Genomic DNA, 20,666 nt, shown 5'->3' with positions numbered 1-20,666 from the left:
CCAAATCCATTGTATAGTCCTGTGTCCAATTTATTTAAATTTAGTTAGGAAATATTCTGACTTCTCTCAATTTTCTCCTTCCAAACACACAAACTGTGGATGATGTATGTGAGGGAATTTGCTCTGGTGATGTGACATTGAGTCACAGTACCTCCCAGGAGTCTGATGCAAATTGTTTTTCTTTCAAGAGTTTCACGTACATTTCCAAATTGTTATGAACTGAAATCTGCCAACTTTTTGATCTGTCTTTAGAGTTGATTAACTATTTGCAATACTTACTTCATTATCACGCTCATAACCTGAGTTATGAGCTTGGCTACACAGAATAAATAAAATATTTTATTTTACGTTTATGTGAATGTAAATAGGAAGCATAAAATTTGTATAATGTGATGAAACCAAGAAATAATATAAAACGACCATAATGGGCTAAATATGCTTTTTGAAAAATGAGTGGATATTAACTGGATACCTGGAAGGTACATTGCACTCATCTTTGATCCTTTGTCCCATTTTGGTCTTTGTATAAATTGTAATTGAATTATATTGAACAACTAATCACATCAGAATAAGAAAATTGAAGACAGCCTCACATCATGGAGCCCAAATTTCAAAATGAACAAATACTACAAGTTGCAGCTTTCTAGCCATTTCTAAGTAAATTGCAGCAATGAAAAATTGGCCTTTTTTGGATTAAGTGAATGAATGATAAATAGAATTGCAGATAGCAACAGGGAAGTATTGGAGTTGGAAGGCGGGAATGCAAAATAAGGAAAATATTTGGACAGCTGATATTTTGTAGATAAAACGGTACATTAGATCAAATTTGAAACCATGTTTACTTTGGTACTTTTAAAGTTAAAGGGGCAAGAGAAAACTTGGAAATACGAAAGATAATAAAAGATTTTATATGGTGGCAAATTAATACTAAGAGGATAGTGAGGTTTAACCGCGAAGAAAGGAGGGAGGCAAGCCTAAGGTTTCAACACAATAACTGAAATGTGTTTTGGCTTAATTTTCATAAAAGCTGAACATTGCAATTGCAAATTTATCAAATGTGGGAGTAGAGAACAAATGGTAGGGGCCATTAATTAATAAGATGGAAAAGGTAGGCAAATCGGACATCAGAGAATATTGAGAGAAGCTGTGAAAAAAGCAAAGATTCTGATTAAAAGTTTCCTAAATTTTGTGGAAAGAAATATTGCTTCAAAGGAGTGGAGGCAACCAAATGTGACGATCTCTTCAAAACAAAATCCGGACTTGATGCACATCTTTGAACTGTGGGAGTAAACTGGAGCACCCAGAGGAAACCCATGCAGGCACAAGGAGAAAATGCAAACACCACACACTCGCCCATGGCCGGAATTGAACCCAGGCCCCTGGCACTGAGAGGCAGCAGTGCTGCCACCGTGTCGCCCTTTAGACAGGAAGCAAGGAAGTGTAATGTCTGGGTCAGGAGGCAGGAGAGTAGTGATGCTTGCTTTTAGAAATGAGGATGAGCAGAGTTAATTTTAAATCGGCAACATGATCTTGTCTAGGATGAAGACCAAACTCTTTCCAAGCTGCTTCATTGTTGGAACTAACAGCAATATCTGTTCCATAGCAGTGAGCAATCTATATTTGTGATGGCTTTTCTTCATCTTTCAGTCCAAAAGGCCTAATAATGCTACTGTCCTGATAAAGCAGTGACTGATACAGAAATTTGTGCCATTGGATGGAATGAAGATTGATTTATTGCCCTAGTTCTAATCATTAAAACTATTTGGTCTTGGATGGTTGATACTGTATTATTGTTGATGCTGCACCCGTCTGGAAAAGTGGTGAGTATTTTATCGCGCTCGTAACCTGAGTCTTGCAGTGGATGAAGAAGCTCCAACAAGAGTTCAAGTGGTGACTCGTTCCTCAAAAGTGTCTGGCTTTTGTCCCTTGTTCTGTAAAATATTCGTCCGACGTAAACGTTCTCATCTGACTAGAGTTTGAATGAAAAATTTCTGTAGATTTATATTTTATATTTTAATATTACATGCTCAAAGATGTAGTTTTATTCTATTTTTCGGAAAGTAGAATGTCCGGCACTGTGATTGCTGAATCATGTGACAATGAGTAGTCATTTAAAATTAAGTATTACTGACGGAAAACTATTTTTGTAACATTTTATTGAGTTGTACTTGCTGCTGCCCAGAATGAATTAGCAATCTTTGAGGCATGGATTTTCCCTTTTTTAGCATTACTTTAATTTTAATAGCAGTTCAAAGGGATTTCCAGTATTCAGCATCAATGATGTCATCAGCCAGCCTAAACAGTCAATCACATTTCAGACAGCAAACCAGGAACTAAAAACACTGATCAGCCTTCGTTTTTCAGTAATTTGGTGGGCAGGAAATAAAGACTGAAAATGATGTGGAATTTCACTGCCATACAGCAAAATCGTACTTTACACCCTCGAAAAAGACGAAGCTTTTGGAGTTTTAAATCTGCTTTCTTTCACACTATAACGAGGAAGTCTTCTGAATTTCTGTTAAAAACAAAATACTGTGGATGTTGGAAATCTGAAATAACACAAAATGCTGGAGAAACTCAGCAGGTCTGGCAGCACCTGTGGAGAAAGAAACAGTTGACGTTTTGAATCTGTAGGACTCTTCATCGCAGCGTCACAAGGACTCGACATTAGTTCTGATTCTCACTCCACAGATGCTGCCAGACGCGCTGAGTTTTTCCAGCATCTTCTTTTTTTTTTATTCCGGATTTCTGTGTTTAACTGAGCATGTGCAGAGACCAGAAAGTTTTGTGTTGGAATGATGGCAAACACTCTTGTTTCACTGTCATTACAATTGCAACATGAGAGCCACATTTTGTCTCCCACCTATTGGAGTTATTCATCTGCTGTTGGTTCCCAACTTGAATTATATATTCTTTATAATTTGAGACACAATTTCCATTTACAGAGACTAAAATAGTCTAAATTATCTCAAGTTTGTCTTTGGACTGACTTGGTCACTTTAAAGAAAACCTTGTTGCTGTTCCACTTCACTAGTTGTCTTAGTGTATGAACATCTGTGGCATTTGAGGGATGTTCCCCACGTGATTTCATCTCATTGATGGATGCAGTTAATTATGACAGATAGGAAGGTTTCAGGAGAGGAAGTTAATTTATCATGGAACTTATTTTTCTGGATTAATCTATTAGCACCTCATTTACTTTTTAAATGCTCAGTTATCAGTCTTCATCCTAAAATCCCTTTTACATTAGTGAAATTAAATTTATTTTGTAATCGTTATTGAAACTCTTTCCCTCTAGACAATATACTGGTGCACACTGTACTGGTATATTTCTTCAACTGAACCTGTACCATAAAGATGGAGCTGTTTCCTGATTTGTGTCGTATGACTCAGTTAACTTAAATCCAGGAAAATCTTAATGCTATCGCTAGTTTCACCATTGGGAGTATATTAAGAAAAACTCAAACTGAACAATTACTGATAAATGGAGAGTAGCTACTCAAGCCTGTCAGAATTTGGATAGATATGACAAAAGTGTTAGCCTTGGCTCAGGAGAACTCTCATTTGAATTCGAAACTCATCAGCTTAAGCTCCACTTCAGGACTTGAGCACATAATTTCAGTGCAGTACTGACCGAGTGCCGTGTTATTGAAGGTGCTGTCTTTCAAATAAAAAATTAAACCAAGATCCATCAGCCCTGCCAGGTAGGCCTAAAAAATTCCATTACATAATCAAGAACTTGTGGCACTATTCAAAGAAGGTTTTACTGTTCTTTCTGGAACAATATTTACATCACAACCAACACCCCTAAATTAGTTTAATGGGTAATTTAACGTAAATGCTATTTATGGTAGCTTTCTCTTCAAGTTGTCTGCTGCAGTTTTCTAAAATTGCAACTGTGACAACACTTAAGGTATTTCATGGACTGTGAAGCTCTTCGAGGTTGTGGAAGGCACTATATAAATTTGAGTTTGTTCTTCAAAGAAACCGTACTTCAATAGATTATGCTTTATCACTGAACATTTGACTATCTGTACTTTTTACACATTCCTTATAATTGACTTGTGGATTTTTACTATAACTAGAAATGCTAAAATGTTTTGTCATTCCCCGGATCCTGTAGGGTTTAATGTGCTAGTGTACAATTTAACTCAATGTGCTGTCTGGCTTCTACAAAAAGTGCACGATGTGTGTGTGATTCACGTCTGTTTGCCTAAACTTTGTCACTATATGGGCACAAGTTAACAATATGAAATAGGACAATACGGCCAAGGTATAACAATAGGGCCATTTTAGATGTAGGTTAGGTTCAAGTGTTTTGAAGGAACATTTGGTAGCAGGGGAGGGAGCTTGTTCATGACAAGCCCTTTCCTTAATGAATCATCAAGGTGAGTGAGAGTCTAGGCACCGAAAAGGATTTTGAGCTTTCTGTAGTAACTAGTAGAAAATGTCAATTTGGAAAGGAATTGAAAAAGGTCGCAAGTCTACCCAGAGAGGAAGGGGAGTAATATTCTTTATTTCAACTGCCTGCCATAGAATCATAGAATCCCTACAGTGCAGGAGGGACCATTTGGCCCATCGAACCTGCACCCACCACAATCCCGCCCAGAACCCATCACTGTAGCCCCATATTATCTACCCTGCTAGTCCCCCTGACACTAAGGGACAATTTTCCATGGCCAATCAACCTAACCTGCACATCTTTTAGAGTGTGGGAGGAAACCGGAGCACTCGGAGGAAACCCACACAGACACGAGGAGAACGTGCTAACTCCACACAGATAGTCACCCAAAGCCAGAATTGAACCCGGGTCCCTGGCATTGTGCGGCAGCAGTGCTAATCACTGTGCCACCGTGCTTCCCCTGTCGATTGCATGCGTAAAAGATCTCATACAATAAAATGATTTAGTTGTAAGCTGTGTTGGTTGTCAGGTTTGAATGTTCTTACAAAATCAAAACATAATTAAGAATGAGGAAAACTATTCTTCCATCTTGGGATGTCCGTCCAGAAAGACTCATGGGTCTGCCCGTTACTACATTTAATTTGTTATTAAATAATTACAAGGTTTTCACTTTTACTGTCCTGCCTGGAAGTCTACAAATTTAACCCAACTTTGCAGACAGGAGTGCTTTCTACTATTCCTAAATTTCCACTTGTTTAAGCAGATCGCCTGTCCTGATCTTCCACTTTAAATTAAAATAATCTTTTTAAATTTACCTTTTCCATGCTATTCACTATCTTACAGACTCTAAATCACCTCTGACACTTCCTTTTGAAGGCTGAAAAGTATATGATTCTCCAGTTAATCCTCATAACTCAGACTTTGAGCACATGGTTCAGCAGTGTGGCTCTTCTCTGCACTGTCTCCAATGCTTCCCATGTGTTTCCGTGATGAGGTGAACGTCATACTGTAAGTATGGTCTGACCAGAGTGCACTGCAGTTTAACCGTGACTTATGCTGACTTTGTATTTAACAGTTTGGCTTTATTAAGTAAGCATTTTATTTATTTTGTTGATTTCTGCTTTGTGTTGGTTGAAGATGAGCATTGATTGTAGATCTCTTCAAATTCATCATTAGCTATTTCAGCACCATTTATAGGATACGTGTGGCCCATTTTTCTTTCCTATGTCCCTGCCAAATATTGTGTGCCATTGTTTTGTCCACTGGATTTCGACATGATTTAAATTGGAAGCCATACTGATCCAGCATTATACACCAGTCTATCACCTTTAAAGTAATAAAATGTCCCAAGGCATTTCATGGAAACATTATAAAAGAAAATTACACTGAGCTACGTAAGGAATGGTGGTCACATGATGAAAGGCTTGTGAAAAGGTAGTTTTCAGGAATGTCTTAACAGGAAAACAAGATTGAGGGGCAAAGAGGTTTCATGTGGAAACTCCAGAGCTTTGGGCTTAAGTAGATGAAGCCATGGCCACCAACGGTGGAGCAATTAAAATTGGGGCTGCGCAAGAGGCCGAATAATATCCATACTTATCATGGAGGATTGTAGGGCTGGACAAGCTTATAGAGATATGGAATGGCCAAGTTCTGGAGGAACTTTAAAACAAGGATGAGAATTTTTTGATGAATGCATTGTTAAATCAGGAGCCTGGGACACCCTACTCAATACTTTTACCTTTGTAAAATTACATTTTTCTGACAAGAAAGGAGGAACAAGTCCAGAGAACCATGGATGACTAGAGATATTCAGGATATGATGAAAAGGAAAAGAGAAGCTTTTAGCAGGTACGAGGGGAGAAAATCAACGGAAGCATTAGTAGAATACAGGAAGTGTAGGGTGGAGCTTAAGAAAGCAAATAGGAAAGCAAAGAAGGGAAGTGGAAGAGCTCTGTCTGGTAAAAGTTGAAAATCCAGGATATTCTATAAGTATATCAATGGAAAGAGGATAACCAGGGAAAGGGTAAGGCTCATTAGGGAGCAAGGGGGCAATATGTGGGTGGAGACTAAGGACAGGGGTAGAGGTTTGAACGAATACTTCACACCCGTCTTCAGCTAAGAGAATGAGAAAGATATGGAACTCGGGGGACGGGACTGGAATGTGAGGTTCTTGAGCAAATTGACATAGGGAGTGGCAAGGTATTGGCAGGCTTAAAAGTGGACAAATATCCAGGACCAGATGATTTGTATCCCAGGTTGCTGAGAGGCAAGGAAGGATATTGCAGGGGCTCTGACCCAAATTTTTAAATCCTCTCTGGCCACGGGGGAAGTGTCAGAGGACAGGAGAACAGCTAATGTGGTTCCGCTATTTAAGAAGGGTTGTAGAGATAAGTCAGGGAACTACAGACCAGTGAGTCTCATGTCAGTGCTAGAGAACTACTGGGAAAAATTCTGAAGGAGAGAACCTATCTCCACTTGGAGAGGCAAGGCTTGATCAGGGAGAGTCAACATGGCTTTGTCAGAGGGAGGTCATGCCTAACAATTTTGATTGAATTTTTTTTGAGGAGGTAACCATGTGTGTGGATGAGGGTAGTGCAGTTGATTTAGTTTATACAGAGTTCAGCAAAGCCTTTGAAAAGGTTCCACATGGGAGACTTATAAAGAAGGCAAATGCACATGGGATACAGGGTAATTTCATAAGGTAGTTTCAAAATTGGCTTAGTTGTAGGATACAGGTGATGACAGAAGACTGCTTTAGTGACTTGAAGCCAGTGTCCAGTGACGTACCACGGGGATCTGTGCTGGGCCCTCTATTATTTGTCAGTTATATAAACGACATAGATGGCTATTTGAGGGGGGTGGGTAGGATTAGTAAGTTTACGGATGACACAGAGATTGGCCGGGTGGTTAACAGTGAGGTTGAGTGTCTAGGGCTACAGGAAAATAGACGGGATGGTCAAATGGACAGATAAGTAGCAAATGGAATTTAACCCTGAAAGGTATGAGGTGATACAATTTGGAAGGAGTAATTTGACAAGGAATTATTCGATGAATGACATGACACGAGGAAGTTCTGAGGAACAAAGAGACCTTGGCATGTTTGTCCATAGATCTTGAAGGCGGAAGGACGGTAGGGTGGTTTTAAAAAAAAAAGGCATATGGGACACTTGCCTTTATCAATTGAGGCATTGATTACCAAAGCGGGGAGTACTGTGTGCAGTTTTGGTCGCCACATTATAGGAAGGATGTGATTGCAGTGGAGAGGGTGCAGAGGAGATTCACCAGGGTTTTTCCTGGGATGGAACATTTAAGTTATGAAGAGAGGTTGGATATACTTGGTTGTTTTTCAGTGGAGCAGAGAAGACTGAGGGGTGACCTGATTGAGGAGTAGCAAACTATAAGGAGCATGGACAGAGTGGATAGGGAGCAACTGTTGGGGAGCAAATATTCTCCTTAGTTGAAGGGTCAGTCATGAAGGGACACAAGTTCAAGGTGAGGGACAGGTGATTTAGGGGGGATGTGAGAAAAAGCCTTTTTACCCAGAGCGTGGTGATGTCTGGAACGTGCTGCCTGGGAGGGTGATGGAGGTGGATTGCCTCTCATCCTTTTACCTTTTAGAAAGTATCTGGATGAGCACTTGGCATGTCATAGCATTCAAGGCAATGAGCCAAATGCTGGTAAATGGGATTAGGTAGGTAGATCAGGTGTTTCTCACATGTTGGTGTAGACTCAATAGGCCAAAGGGCCTCCTCTGCACTGAGACACGCTGATTCTATGAAGTGCATGTAATTGATCTTCTGTCTGTTTCTTTCCAAAACTTTTCCTGAATTCCCACAGCTTAGCTAATTGCCTATACATAAAGCAAAACTTTGCCAAATGACATCAGGGAACCTAGGTGCAATACACGCTAAGAACTACCAACATTCAATTGAAGTTTTAAGAATTCTTTATTGGATGTGGACACCACTGGCAAGGCCAGCAGTTATTGCCCATCTCTAATTGCCCTTGCGCAAGGATTGGGGGGTGGGGTGGGGGCACCACCTTGAACTGCTGCAGTCCATGTAGGTAGGGACACCTATAGTTGTGTTATGGATCAATTTCTGCAATTTTAAAAATGAAGGAGCGCTGTTCAGAATGGTTTATTCTCACGCGGCTCCTTGTTCTTCTAAGTGGTAGAAATGCGGTTGGCAGGTGCTGTTGAAGGAGCGTTGGCAATTAGCTGCAGTGCATCACTGTTGTTATTGTGTGCCAGTATTGGAGGCAGAGAGTGTTTAAGGTGATGAATGGGACGCTAATCAAGCGAGCTGCTTTGTTCTGGAGGCTTTGCCCTTGGTGTCGAGCTTGTAGAATATTGTTGGTGCTCCACTCTTCCAGGCAAGTATTCCATCACAGTCCTGATGTTGACCTTGTAGATGGTGGGCAGGTTTTGGGGTGCGAGGAGGTTAATTACTGTAGCATTCCTACTTTCTGGCCTGCTCTTGCAGCCACAGTTGGTGAGTTATGTTTCTAGTCAATGGCATCTTACCCCTACTACCAGTCTCCACCACTCCCCCCTGCCCCTCTCCCCCCCCAATGCTTAGCCACTCCAGGATGTTGCTGATGGAGAATTCAGCCATGTTAATGCCTTTGAATGTCACTGGAGATGGCTGCATTCTTGTTGGAGCACTTGTGTGTGCTTAAATATTACTAGCTACTTTTAGCCAAGTCTGAATGTTTTCCAGGTCTTTTTGCATGATGGTACAGACTGCTTTAATCTTTGAGGAGTTGGGAATGGTACTGAGCACTGTGCAATCATCAGAGAGCATCCCAATTCTGACCTTATAATGAAGGAGAATTTCTTATGAAGCAACTGAAAATGGTTTTGCCTTCAGGAATTTTTATGGTGATGTTCTGGATGGTTGGCCTCCAACAACTGCCACCATCTTCTTTTGTGCTGGCTATGAATCCAGTGAGTGGAGAGTTTCCCACCTGATTCTGATTGACTTCTATTTTAGAAGCTCTGAATGCACACTGGTCAACTTTTGCCTTGATGTCAAGGATAGTCACTCTCGCCTCACTGGATTTCAGTGTATTTGAATGAGGCTCGAATGAGGTCAGGAGGCAAGTGGCCCTGGTGGAACCCAAACTGAGTATTGATGAGCAAGTTGGTGTTTTGGAAGTGCCACTTGGTGACACCTCCATCACTTTGATTGAAAGATGGGACAGTCATTGACTGGTTTGGATTTGTTCTGCTTTTTGTGGACAGGATATACCAGGGCAATTCCACATTGTTAGGCAGATGCCAGTACTGTACTGGAACAGAGAGCGGCTGGGTTCTGGCTGAAGATTGTTTTTACCCCAGAAAAGTCAGAGGTCGACCTGGCAAAATCTTAGCTTTCTGAGTCCATGCAAACTGCTGTTTACCAAGATGCCATTGTACAGAGAACGTTCAAGTTTGTATCTGATAAATTGCGTGTAAAATGATGAAAAGCAAGAGACTAATGTTCTTGCAGTATCTTGATACACTACTCTTTTTGAATTGGACATCAGAATTAGTCTTTTATTTAACGTGTTTCTGTTAGATCTTGTATTACTTCCCAAAAACAGCATAGAAATCATAGAAACCCTACAGTACAGAAAGAGGCCATTCGGCCCATCGAGTCTGCACCGACCACAATCCCACCCAGGCCCGACCCCCATATCCCTACATATTTTACCCACTAATCCCTCTAACCTACGCATCCCAGGACACTAAGGGGCAATTTTAGCATGGCCAATCAACCTAACTCGCACATCTTTGGACTGTGGGAGGAAACCGGAGCACCCGGAGGAAACCCACGCAGACACGAGGAGAATGTGCAAACTCCACACAGACAGTGACCCAAGCCGGGAATCGAACCCAGGTCCCTGGAGCTGTGAAGCAGCAGTGTTAACCACTGTGCTACCGTGCCGCCCCAACGTGCCGCATACATGGACAATTTTTCACATTTCACTTTGATTTCCATTTGGCAGCAGTTTAACTAAATTTTTTGCGACCTTGCACTAAACTGCATTACTCAAAGAACAAAGAACAGTACAGCACAGGAAACAGGCCCTTCGGCCCTCCAAGCCTGTGCCGCTCCTTGGTCCAACTAGACCAATCGTTTGTATCCCTCCATTCCCAGGCTGCTCGTGACTATCCAGGTAAGTCTTAAACGATGTCAGCGTGCCTGCCTCCACCACCCTACTTGGCAGCGCATTCCAGGCCCCCACCACCCTCTGTGTAAAAAACGTCCCTCTGATGTCTGAGTTATACTTCGCCCCTCTCAGCTTGAGCCCGTGACCCCTCGTGATCGTCACCTCCGACCTGGGAAAAAGCTTCCCACTGTTCACCCTATCTATACCCTTCATAATCTTGTATACCTCTATTAGATCTCCCCTCATTCTCCGTCTTTCGAAGGAGAACAACCCCAGTCTACCCAATCTCTCCTCATAGCTAAGACCCTCCATACCAGGCAACATCCTGGTAAACCTTCTCTGCACTCTCTCCAATGCCTCCACGTCCTTCTGGTAGTGCGGCAACCAGAACTGGACGCAGTACTCCAAATGTGGCCAAACCAGCGTTCTATACAGCTGCATCATCAGACTCCAGCTTTTATACTCTATACCCCGTCCTATAAAGGCAAGCATACCATATGCCTTCTTCACCACCTTCTCCACCTGTGTTGCCACCTTCAAGGATTTGTGGACTTGCACACCTAGGTCCCTCTGTGTTTCTATACTCCTGATGACTCTGCCATTTATTGTATAACTCCTCCCTACATTATTTCTTCCAAAATGCATCACTTCGCATTTATCCGGATTAAACTCCATCTGCCACCTCTCCGCCCAATTTTCCAGCCTATCTATATCCTGCTGCATTGCCCGACAATGCTCATAGCAATTCTAGTTCTCTTTCCCTCCTTTGCTTTTACGTAGAGACATTGAATACAAAAGCAAGAAAGTTAGACTAAACCATTAAAATCTGGTTAAGTTTCATCTATAATTTGGATTAAATTCTGAGTACCACACATAAGAATGTCAGTGTCTTGGAGAGGGGATACCAGGGATGAGATACTTTTGGTTATGTGGAGAGACTAAAGAAGATTGGATTTTCTCATTAAAGCAGAAGATAAATAGATGTTCAAAATTATCCGAGATTTTGAAAGAATAGATAAAAAGAGACTTTCTATTGGTAGGTGAGTCAGTAACCGGAGGAGGTAGTTTTAATGCAATTAGCAAAAGGAGCAGAAGCGAAGAATATTTTTAATGTAGCAGGTTATGATCTGGAATGTGCATTGCCTGAGGATGCAGATTCTGTTAATAACCCTTGAAAGTGAATTGGATGTATCCTTAAAAATGGAAAGAAAATGCAAAGCTATGGGGAAAGAGCAGAGGTTTGAGATTAATTGGGTTGCCCTTGAAAGGTTAGGGAGAGAAGTGATGAGCCAAATAACCACCTCTATGCCTTATTCTAGAATTCTTAGACTTGTTTCTTGTAAATTGATTTTGTTTTAAATTGTATTTCGAGTACTTGTAAATTCAAGAACTTCAGATACTGTACATAGCATCACACTATGCAGAGAATAACAAAATTATTTCTTGATCTACATTGTACATTTTTATTTGTTTGGCGGATGTAATTATGATTTCAGTAGCTTTTTTCACTAACTGGTGACCAGAACTTGACTCATTTAGTAAAGGTATACTACATATGTTCTAATTTATACCTTTTGCGATTTGACTCTACTATCATTGCAATTCTTGCTGCTTCTGTAGTTCTATTTATTGGTGTGCTTTCTCTAACTAAAAGTACTTTTGTATAGATGCATTCTAAATATTTGTCGTCTTCCCATCATAGCTGAAGTTTTTGAATCCATGATCACTTCTCCTGTTAAGCTCTTCTCTGTTTGGCAAAACTAATCGAGAATTATTGTAACACAAGATAGGATATCATGCTGCTTCCCAGTTGGAAATTTATCTTTAGTAGTCTTTTAAATTGTGATTGCATCGAATGGGATAGTTCCAAGTAGTTGTAGTTCTGTGTGACCTAGGAAAGCAAAATCACCTCGCCTCAAACGATTTAGTACAAATGCAGAACTATTTTATTCACTCCACCTATACTGAGCAAGTGGAATTATAATTGAATGCCAAGGTAAAGTACTACTTATGCAAATTCTGGAAAGTGAATCATTATTGAAATTCAAGAATTTAAAATCCTACATCTGTCTACAGAGTCAACTTTTATCATCTCATATTCATTTTTTTTTTCTTGGCCCACTTTTGCAAACTGATACAATGAGCTGAATCTCATTCTTTTTAATGAATCTAGTCTTTAATGATCAGAAGAACAAATTGTATTGAAAAAGAGCAATAAAATTTAAAATACATTACTTCTTACTGTATGCTTGTGAAAAACCTTTTGCATCTTAAATTCCCTATGTCCATGTTTATAAAGGATAGTCTTTGTAAACTTGTGCCAGTGATGGTGTTGCAGCATCCAAGCTTTGCTTCTTCCATTTCCTCAAAACTACAGCGAAACTACTGTGGTTCAACCAACTTCCCTTTCTGCTTCCAAATTGCTATATGTTTTGCTATTTAACGGTAAATAAATAATGCATAGATTTTATAAAATTACGGACAGGTTTTTGGATTGGGAACATTAAGTTATGTCTATGTGACCTCTTAAGTCTATTGGCCATAACTTCATGTATGTAATGTTACAGAATTGACTAGTAATTTTATGAATATTTTAAGCATTGATACAGCATTTTGGGTAATAATTGAAAACATATGACCTCCAGTGATGACAAATGCCTTGGATGCAGGGCTATTGGCTACAGTGATTACTACTTCTGTTTGTATTTCAAGACCTGCTTCATGGTGATAACATTTTGCATTCCACAATTTAATCAATTTTTCTATGAAAGTGGAAAGTCAGTGGCTTTGCTTATAATAATCCCCATAATAAATTTTATAATGACTGAATAAATCAACATTTTCTTATGACATGAGATTCTGGAATTTTTACTGATGTTTTAAGAATTGCATTCCAAGATTCTGTCCATTTTGGTGATAATTAAGGACCACAATGATCAGGTAGTTCAAGAAAAGTGGAAATTAACATCAGTCAGAATGATTGACTGATGACTGACCTTTTAGTGATCCGAAAGAAATGTCTCTATGGATAATGGATCAGGCCCAGATGTAATATTCCATGTTATCAAGTAACCTGTACTGACACTTGGGTGTCCCAAGTTCATGGATGAAAAGCAATCACATGGGTCTTGGGTGAGTGATTGCCATCAAAAGGTGGATAAGGGAGAAAAATTGAATGTGAAAAGTAAGCTTGGGGTTTTTGGTGTCATATTATCTGTAGCATTAAACATCTCTCTCCAGAAAAAAATTGTTTTATTTTTCAACTTCGCTTGCAGAAAAGCAAGGTCCGGAGCGGAAACGAGCGAAGAAGGAGGCTGGAGTCAGAAAGTTTGGATTGTTTGGGGCAGGAATAAGAGCGGGCTGTCCACTTTCAGAACGACAACAAGTTGCTTTGCTGATGCAAATGACGGCAGAAGAATCAGCAAATAGTCCAGGTCAGGTCTCCTAAATGTGGTTTTTTGAAAAGGGTGTTGGGGGTGGAGGAATTGAAGAGGATGTTTTTTCCAGTGCATTTGCATTCATTTCATCAGTTTAAAATCTCTTTTTTCCACCCTTTGCATTGCCACACATAAGATTGTGGTTATGCGTACCTTTAAAAGCCACCTGTTATGATCCCAGTTGATAAAACTGGACAGGAAATGCCAGAATGTAACCCTGGCTCAAAAGATCATAACTTTTATAAAGGGTAAGGAATAGTGTCACAGGACCGCTAATTAGTTTCAACAAGGAAGCACATTTATTAAATATGAAAAGATTGGATTATGATACAATACTCCTTTACTTCCCCTGAGCATAAATACACACAGATTTTAACACTGATTACAAAGTATATCTTAAGCTACCACGGTCTCTGTTACACAACATCCCTTTAAATACACAGGATGGCTGTTGTCAAATACACTCTCCACTCTGAACCTCAAGAGAATGTCTGTGGATTTCTCCTTGGAATCCCCCAAATGACTGTCACAAGACAGTTTCCAGATTCTTCTTCCAAAAAGCATGCTTCAAAATCTTCTTTCACAATGATGCTTCCCGTTAGTGGTTTGCATTCCAAAACCCAGTCTAGGTTTTCCAAGTGACTCTTTCAAACAAAGCTTCTGCTCCACTTTTAACAATGAATCCCATATCCAGGTTTTACCACCTCCCCCTTCGAATTTCTTTGTTCTGACTGTTGTACAAATTGTTCGTAACTGCTTCCCAGACTCTATTAAGATTGTATCAAACCTTTGATTTACCTCTAAAGTCAGCTTTTCCACTTTAGATCTGGTTACTGCAACTGTCTCTTTAACTCAGAGCTCTTTTTAAAAACATTTCTCTTTGAATTCTCCTCACCAATACCTTAGTCTCTGTTCTCTTAACTTCAGTCTTAAGACATTTTTATGTCTCAATTACTTGGTTATCTGGATTGTATCTGGTTCTTTGGGAAGCCTACCTCTTTGCAGCTCTCTTGTCCTGTCCAGCCTGACTTCTGGCAGAGTTGAGCGATGTTCAATCCCCTGTGTCTATCTTCAACTGCAATCAAATTTGGTTGAACTAAGAACAAAAAGTTTAAAGTCTATTTATTAGTCACAAGTAAGGCTTACATTAACACTGCAATGAAGTTACTGTGAAATTCCCTTAGTCACCACAGTCCGGCGCCTGTTCGGGTCAATGCGCCTAATCAGAATGTGGGAGGAAACCGGACCACCCCAAGGAAACCCACGCAGACACGGGGAGAACACGCAAACTCCACACAGACAATGACCCAAGCCGGGAATCGAACCCGGGTCCCTAGCACTGTGAAGCAGCAGTGCTAACCACTGCTACCATGCCGCCCAAAAAACCGTTCTACCTTAAAAGATCCCCAGTTGCTAAGCAACCACTGTTACTTCTATTTACTCTTAATGCTGTAACCCCCTCTAAATACAATAGAAACACAGTTGGAATTGAAACCAACTCCCACGTATTAAACACCTTTGTCCAGCATGAATCTAGTTGTAGCTTTTACCCTTCCAGGCACAGAAACATTAAATTTAGCCCACTTAAAATTATACCTTATTTCTAATGTTTACCAATACAAATATTGTGTGGATATAGTGGTGCAGCAGGCATCCACTTGATCTACACAACCAGTAGTGCAATTGCTGAAAATCAAAAAAGGGAAAAAAATACATCTGTGACGTGCAGAATTGAAATGTCAGGCATAACCATCATCATTATCCTCATGCAAGTAGAGTCGGTGCAAATACCTGTAGCTCCCTCCAAATCTCTCTGCAGAGATCTAAAGTACCTTCTGAGTGAGGCAGTCATTTACTCGTACTACTTCCAATGTGGCATATTGCAATTCAGTGCTCGTGATGCAGTTTCCACTCTATTGGTTGAGACCAAACACAGACTAGATGATTGCTCAGTTAATCACCTCCACTCTGTTCACAAGCATACCCTAAGCTCCCCTTAGCTTTTTATCTCCATCGCCCTTGGTCCTTAGCTGATGTTTCAATTAGCTCAAGGAATGCCAGATGCAGGTTTAAAAGATGGATGTTTTGATAAACTTAAATTAATTTAGCTGCGTGCAGCCTCATTTCCATTAACCATTTTAATTGACAGTTTAGTCAGTTTAAGCATCGGGCAAAGACTCAGACACTGAAATAGCAAATAATATCAAAGCTTATTGAATATAAACAAACTAAAACAACTGCACTTATCAGTTAGCTGAAGACTTGCTCTATGAACTAAAGATTTATCAGCTAATTAATTTAAAAAAACCAAAAGCACACTTATCAATCAAATGCTACAGACGTCATGTCTTCAAATGGATGGCCAACCCAGAAGAAGCAGAAAACAACCCTGTGCGCCAAAGTAAACTGCGCTATCTGGGATCCACGCTTATGGGAATTCTGTCTCTATCCTCAGGCCCAGTGCTTTACAACTGATCTCTGCACTGACAGGGACTCATTCTGCCCCCTCCCCCAAACCCTCTATGTAATTCTAGCATCACCCTACCGTAGCATACTGTTGTTGCTAATAGTCAATTGGTTAATAATGTAAGGGTAAATTTCACCGGATCTAGCCATTTTCGCATGAATCCCTTGAATCTAAGACAGTGGATTATTTCAAGGTGTATTCTTTATCTTAATATTGCACAAATGTCCTATTCATTAGGTCAGCACTGAAGCAATCAATGAGTGTGTGTTCTGATAGGAACCCAATAATACATGGTGTAAATTCCTTTCTCAGCTGCTGTTACAGCATTTTTGAGTTGCAGGCTTTAACCTTAACAGAGGAATATTAGTAGGAAATATCAAAATAAATGTAATATGACTCCTAATTATTTAAATATTAATTACTTATCCTTTAATTAAAGAGAAATTGAGGTATTCTAATACAATCATCTGATCCAGTTGGCCACTATTTCACTATGCTGTGTTAACTTAGCTTGTTGGAAATGGTAAGCCACATCAGCGTTGTTTCTTTTCTGATCACTTGTAAGTACAAAATGACAACTTGACTTAGTTGGTTTAATGCAGGATATACATTTGTAAAAAAAACCCTTTAAAATAAAATGGTCAAGTTAAGCACCGTACAATAAAATCTAAAATATGGGCCAATTTCTACAGTTCAGAATTTTGGACTATTCAATTTTTCCCCTCCACTTTTCCTTCTCCCTTCTACCCTACACCTGTTCCAAATAGCACTTGATCAAGGACTGCACTTCAAACCTTTGAGCAGATCATGAACCATCTTAAACTGAACATTGGGCATTATCACAAGAGCTCTGTGGCCTACACTATTTTTCATGAGCTGTCCAAGTTAAGACTTGGAGTTGACATGAGTTACGTTCTGTTGTGTCACACATGAAGTTATATTTCCAGATCATTTCAATAATAAAATCAGATTATTGAACATTAGAATTGCAGCAAATTGTTTGGAGTAATGTACAACCGTTAACACAGCAAAGGCCCTAGAAAGCAGAATGTAACAGACTCTGCAAGCTGGCTTCATGATGCCTTGTCTGCAATATGGCCATCCCATTACTTTAGTCACCTTTTATTCTCTTGACCCTTTCTGTTTATTCCTTTTGCTAGGGGATTTTCACTGTAACTTCACTGCAGTGTTAATGTAAGCCTACTTGTGACACCAATAAATAAATTTTAAACTCAGCTGTACCACACTTTCATTTCTCTCTCATCAAATACTTGCTTTATTGCTCTGTCGCCATTTGTTGAAATGTGGATTCAACTCTTTGATTTGTCATTCACCCTTGTACTCATTCTCATATCTGCTATCACCTTCAATGTTCATCTTCTCTATGAATCTATCTCCTGTTCCTTTGATCTTTTTCCCACTAAATCCAAGTCACTCAACTGTTCTACCTGATACCAATGCTAGCTAATGTGGCAAATGGTTTCCTCTCTTCAGGCACCTGCCCACTTGTTTTCAAAACTATTATTGCTTGGGCTCACCCTCTGTGTCCTTTACAAACATTTCTGACAAGAAATAGAAAAAAAATTGCCTGTTATGTTGTGGTTGATGGTCTACTCTACACCTCATCAGGATTAAATGTAGTTAAATCACTCAGGCAAGCACAATACATTGTCCATTTTAGTCAACCTCATGGGTTGCACAATCATATTTTTCATCATTGTTATCCAAAAGATTAAAAATGTTTATAACACTCAATATAACTAGTCTACAGATAACCAAAAAGTTACATTTTGCACAGATCGTACACCAAAGCATCCCTCGCAGTCGATTCTTGGACAAAAGAGAACACCAAATTCTGCCTCCAAAACCAAAGACAAAGTAAATAAAAGGAATGAACGTGGAGAGACACGACTTCACAGAGCTGCCATCCGGGGAGATGCACGGCGGATAAAGGAACTCATTAGTGAAGGTGCCGATGTAAACGTGAAAGACTTTGCAGGTATTGTGACCATCAAATGAGCAATCACTGTTTTTTGAAAAATTACAATAAGCAAAATGATATCAAATTAGCAATGCAGCAATTTCCTGTCTGCTTTTCACTCATATTTGTACACAGTAGTGAGAGAAAATGGCACAAAGGTGGAAAATGCTTTCTATTGAATCAATTAGATGACTCTCATCCCTTTACCTTTATAAAACATTCACTTGGCCTCTATTGGAGTATTGTATCCAATTCTGGGAGTGGAACTGGAGACAGCATGAGAAGGCTTTAGGGAGGATTTACAAGAATGGTTCCGGGGTGAGAGATTTCAATTATATGGATATATTGGGGGTGGGTGGGAGAAGGAATAGGTTTGTTCACATTGGAAAGGGTTGGGAGGAGATTTGATGGAGGTGTTTGGAATTATGAGGGTTCTGTATAGAATAGATGAAAAACCTCTGTTTTCATTGACAGGCAGGACGACTGGAAGGCATGGATTTGGTGTGATTGGGAGGTGGCATGAGTAGCAACTTTTTATGCAGCAGGTGGTTACAATCTGGAATGCATTGTGAGACGGATTAATCATGGATTTAGAGGGAACATTAGATAACAACCTAAAGGAGATAAAAACTGCAGGGCTACAGGAAAAGGGATGGGAGTGGGATGAGCTAAAATTGCTCTTGCAGAGAGCTGGTACAGAAATGATGGGTAAATGACTTCTCTCTGTACTGTTACCATTCTGAATCTGCAATGCCAAATGGTTTTGAGCTATTGAAATATTTCTACAGCTGAGATAACAGTTGCAGATAATCACTTCTATGGTCTACAGTTTGCTGGTTCAAAATTAATATAAGGAACATTTTAGTAGATATGCAATAGGATAATCTCTGGAAGGAATATTGAATCCCTTTATTATTTTAAACACCATCCTTGGGATTTCAACTGATAATTAGCAGGCGACGCACTGCAAATTTGTATCCACAGTACTACATCATGGCAGCATCAGGTACCAAATGAGCTCTTGACAAACATTAGTATCAGGAATTAATTTGACAATTTAACAATGTTTGTCAATTCTGTTGGTGAGAGGGAATCCTCAAGTGACAATATGTACACTATGAGCCAGATCTGCATTTAAAATATAAAACAAAATACTGGAATTATCAGCAGGTTAGGCAGCATCTATGGAAAGAGGAAAAGAGTTAGTTAGTATTTCAGATCTGTGACCTTCCACTAGAACTGGAAAAGTTAAGAGATATAAGCTTTAAGCAAGTGTGGGTGTGGGGAACAAAAAGGGTGCAAGGTAGGGAGAAGTAAATGGCAAAAGCGTTGGTGATGCAAGGTAAAAGGGAGTAGTATGGGACAAGTAGAGAAACAAAAGATGTGTCTAGAGGAGATGTGAAAATCAGAGTCATGAGCAGTTACTGTCCAAATGCAAAACCAGGTTTTAAAAAAAAGAGTAAAACCTAAATCCGCAAAGAAAGGGCAATAAAATGGGGACAGAGTTAGTCTGAAATTGTTGAACTCATTGTTCTAAAATGCCTAATTAAAGGTCAGGTGCTGTTCATTGAATTTGTGTTGTTTTGTTTGTGCAGAACTACATTTAGATATTCAAAGAGCACAGTGGTACTCATCACTGTGGTCAAATAGATTCAAACTGCACTTTTAACTTTGATCATGTGCTTCCAAACACACTCATTTGGGGCAAGTATTCTACTGCTATGCTACCAAACTGTTTTACTGGCTAAATTTTCAGGTGCTGGAAATAAAATTAATCTATTCATAGTTGCATGTTATTGAGATTGGAATGAACTATTTCACAAAATAACAATAAATTGTTGAAAATACATGAACACTACAACTGCCATGAAATAAAATGTGTTGAGATGCTGAGCAAGGAAATATTTGTCATCAGGATATTTAAGAGTTGGTTTTGATTGCACTGTATTTTCAGGATGGACTGCACTGCATGAAGCATGTAATAGAGGCTACTATGATGTTGCTAAGCAACTCCTAGCAGCAGGTGCGGAAGTCAATACAAAAGGCTTGGACGATGACACACCTCTCCATGATGCAGCTAATAATGGCCACCGCAAGGTCTGTACAAGTTGTTTGTTCTTGTGTTTAAAGCTGTGTTCTTTGCATTGGAGTAATGCATCAGTTATCCATGTAGAACACTTGATAGCAATAATTCCAGCTCTAGAAAGAATGGTGTTTCCCATG

General features: G+C 39.7%; 1 protein-coding gene across 4 annotated transcripts in view; it reads left to right on the top strand.

Moving 5' to 3' along the window:
- Positions 1 to 20,666, top strand: part of ankrd11 (ankyrin repeat domain 11) — a 200,689-nt gene that overhangs the window by 141,610 nt on the left and 38,413 nt on the right. For 2 of the 4 annotated variants that reach the window (XM_078210720.1, XM_078210721.1), the window contains 4 exons: positions 5,246 to 5,410; positions 13,834 to 13,992; positions 18,261 to 18,461; positions 20,398 to 20,540. In XM_078210720.1, coding sequence (XP_078066846.1) covers positions 13,956 to 13,992; positions 18,261 to 18,461; positions 20,398 to 20,540 — 381 coding nt within the window. In that variant the 5' untranslated portion in view covers positions 5,246 to 5,410; positions 13,834 to 13,955. The remainder of the gene's footprint in view (positions 1 to 5,245; positions 5,411 to 13,833; positions 13,993 to 18,260; positions 18,462 to 20,397; positions 20,541 to 20,666) is intronic. The other 2 variants (XM_078210718.1, XM_078210719.1) reach the window with 1 other exon arrangement.

The sequence above is a fragment of the Mustelus asterias genome, chromosome 4 (assembly GCF_964213995.1).
Source record: "Mustelus asterias chromosome 4, sMusAst1.hap1.1, whole genome shotgun sequence".
Taxonomy (NCBI): domain Eukaryota; kingdom Metazoa; phylum Chordata; class Chondrichthyes; order Carcharhiniformes; family Triakidae; genus Mustelus; species Mustelus asterias.
The sequence above is the reverse complement of the archived record's forward strand: the minus strand, read 5'-3'. Positions and strand labels throughout refer to the sequence as shown.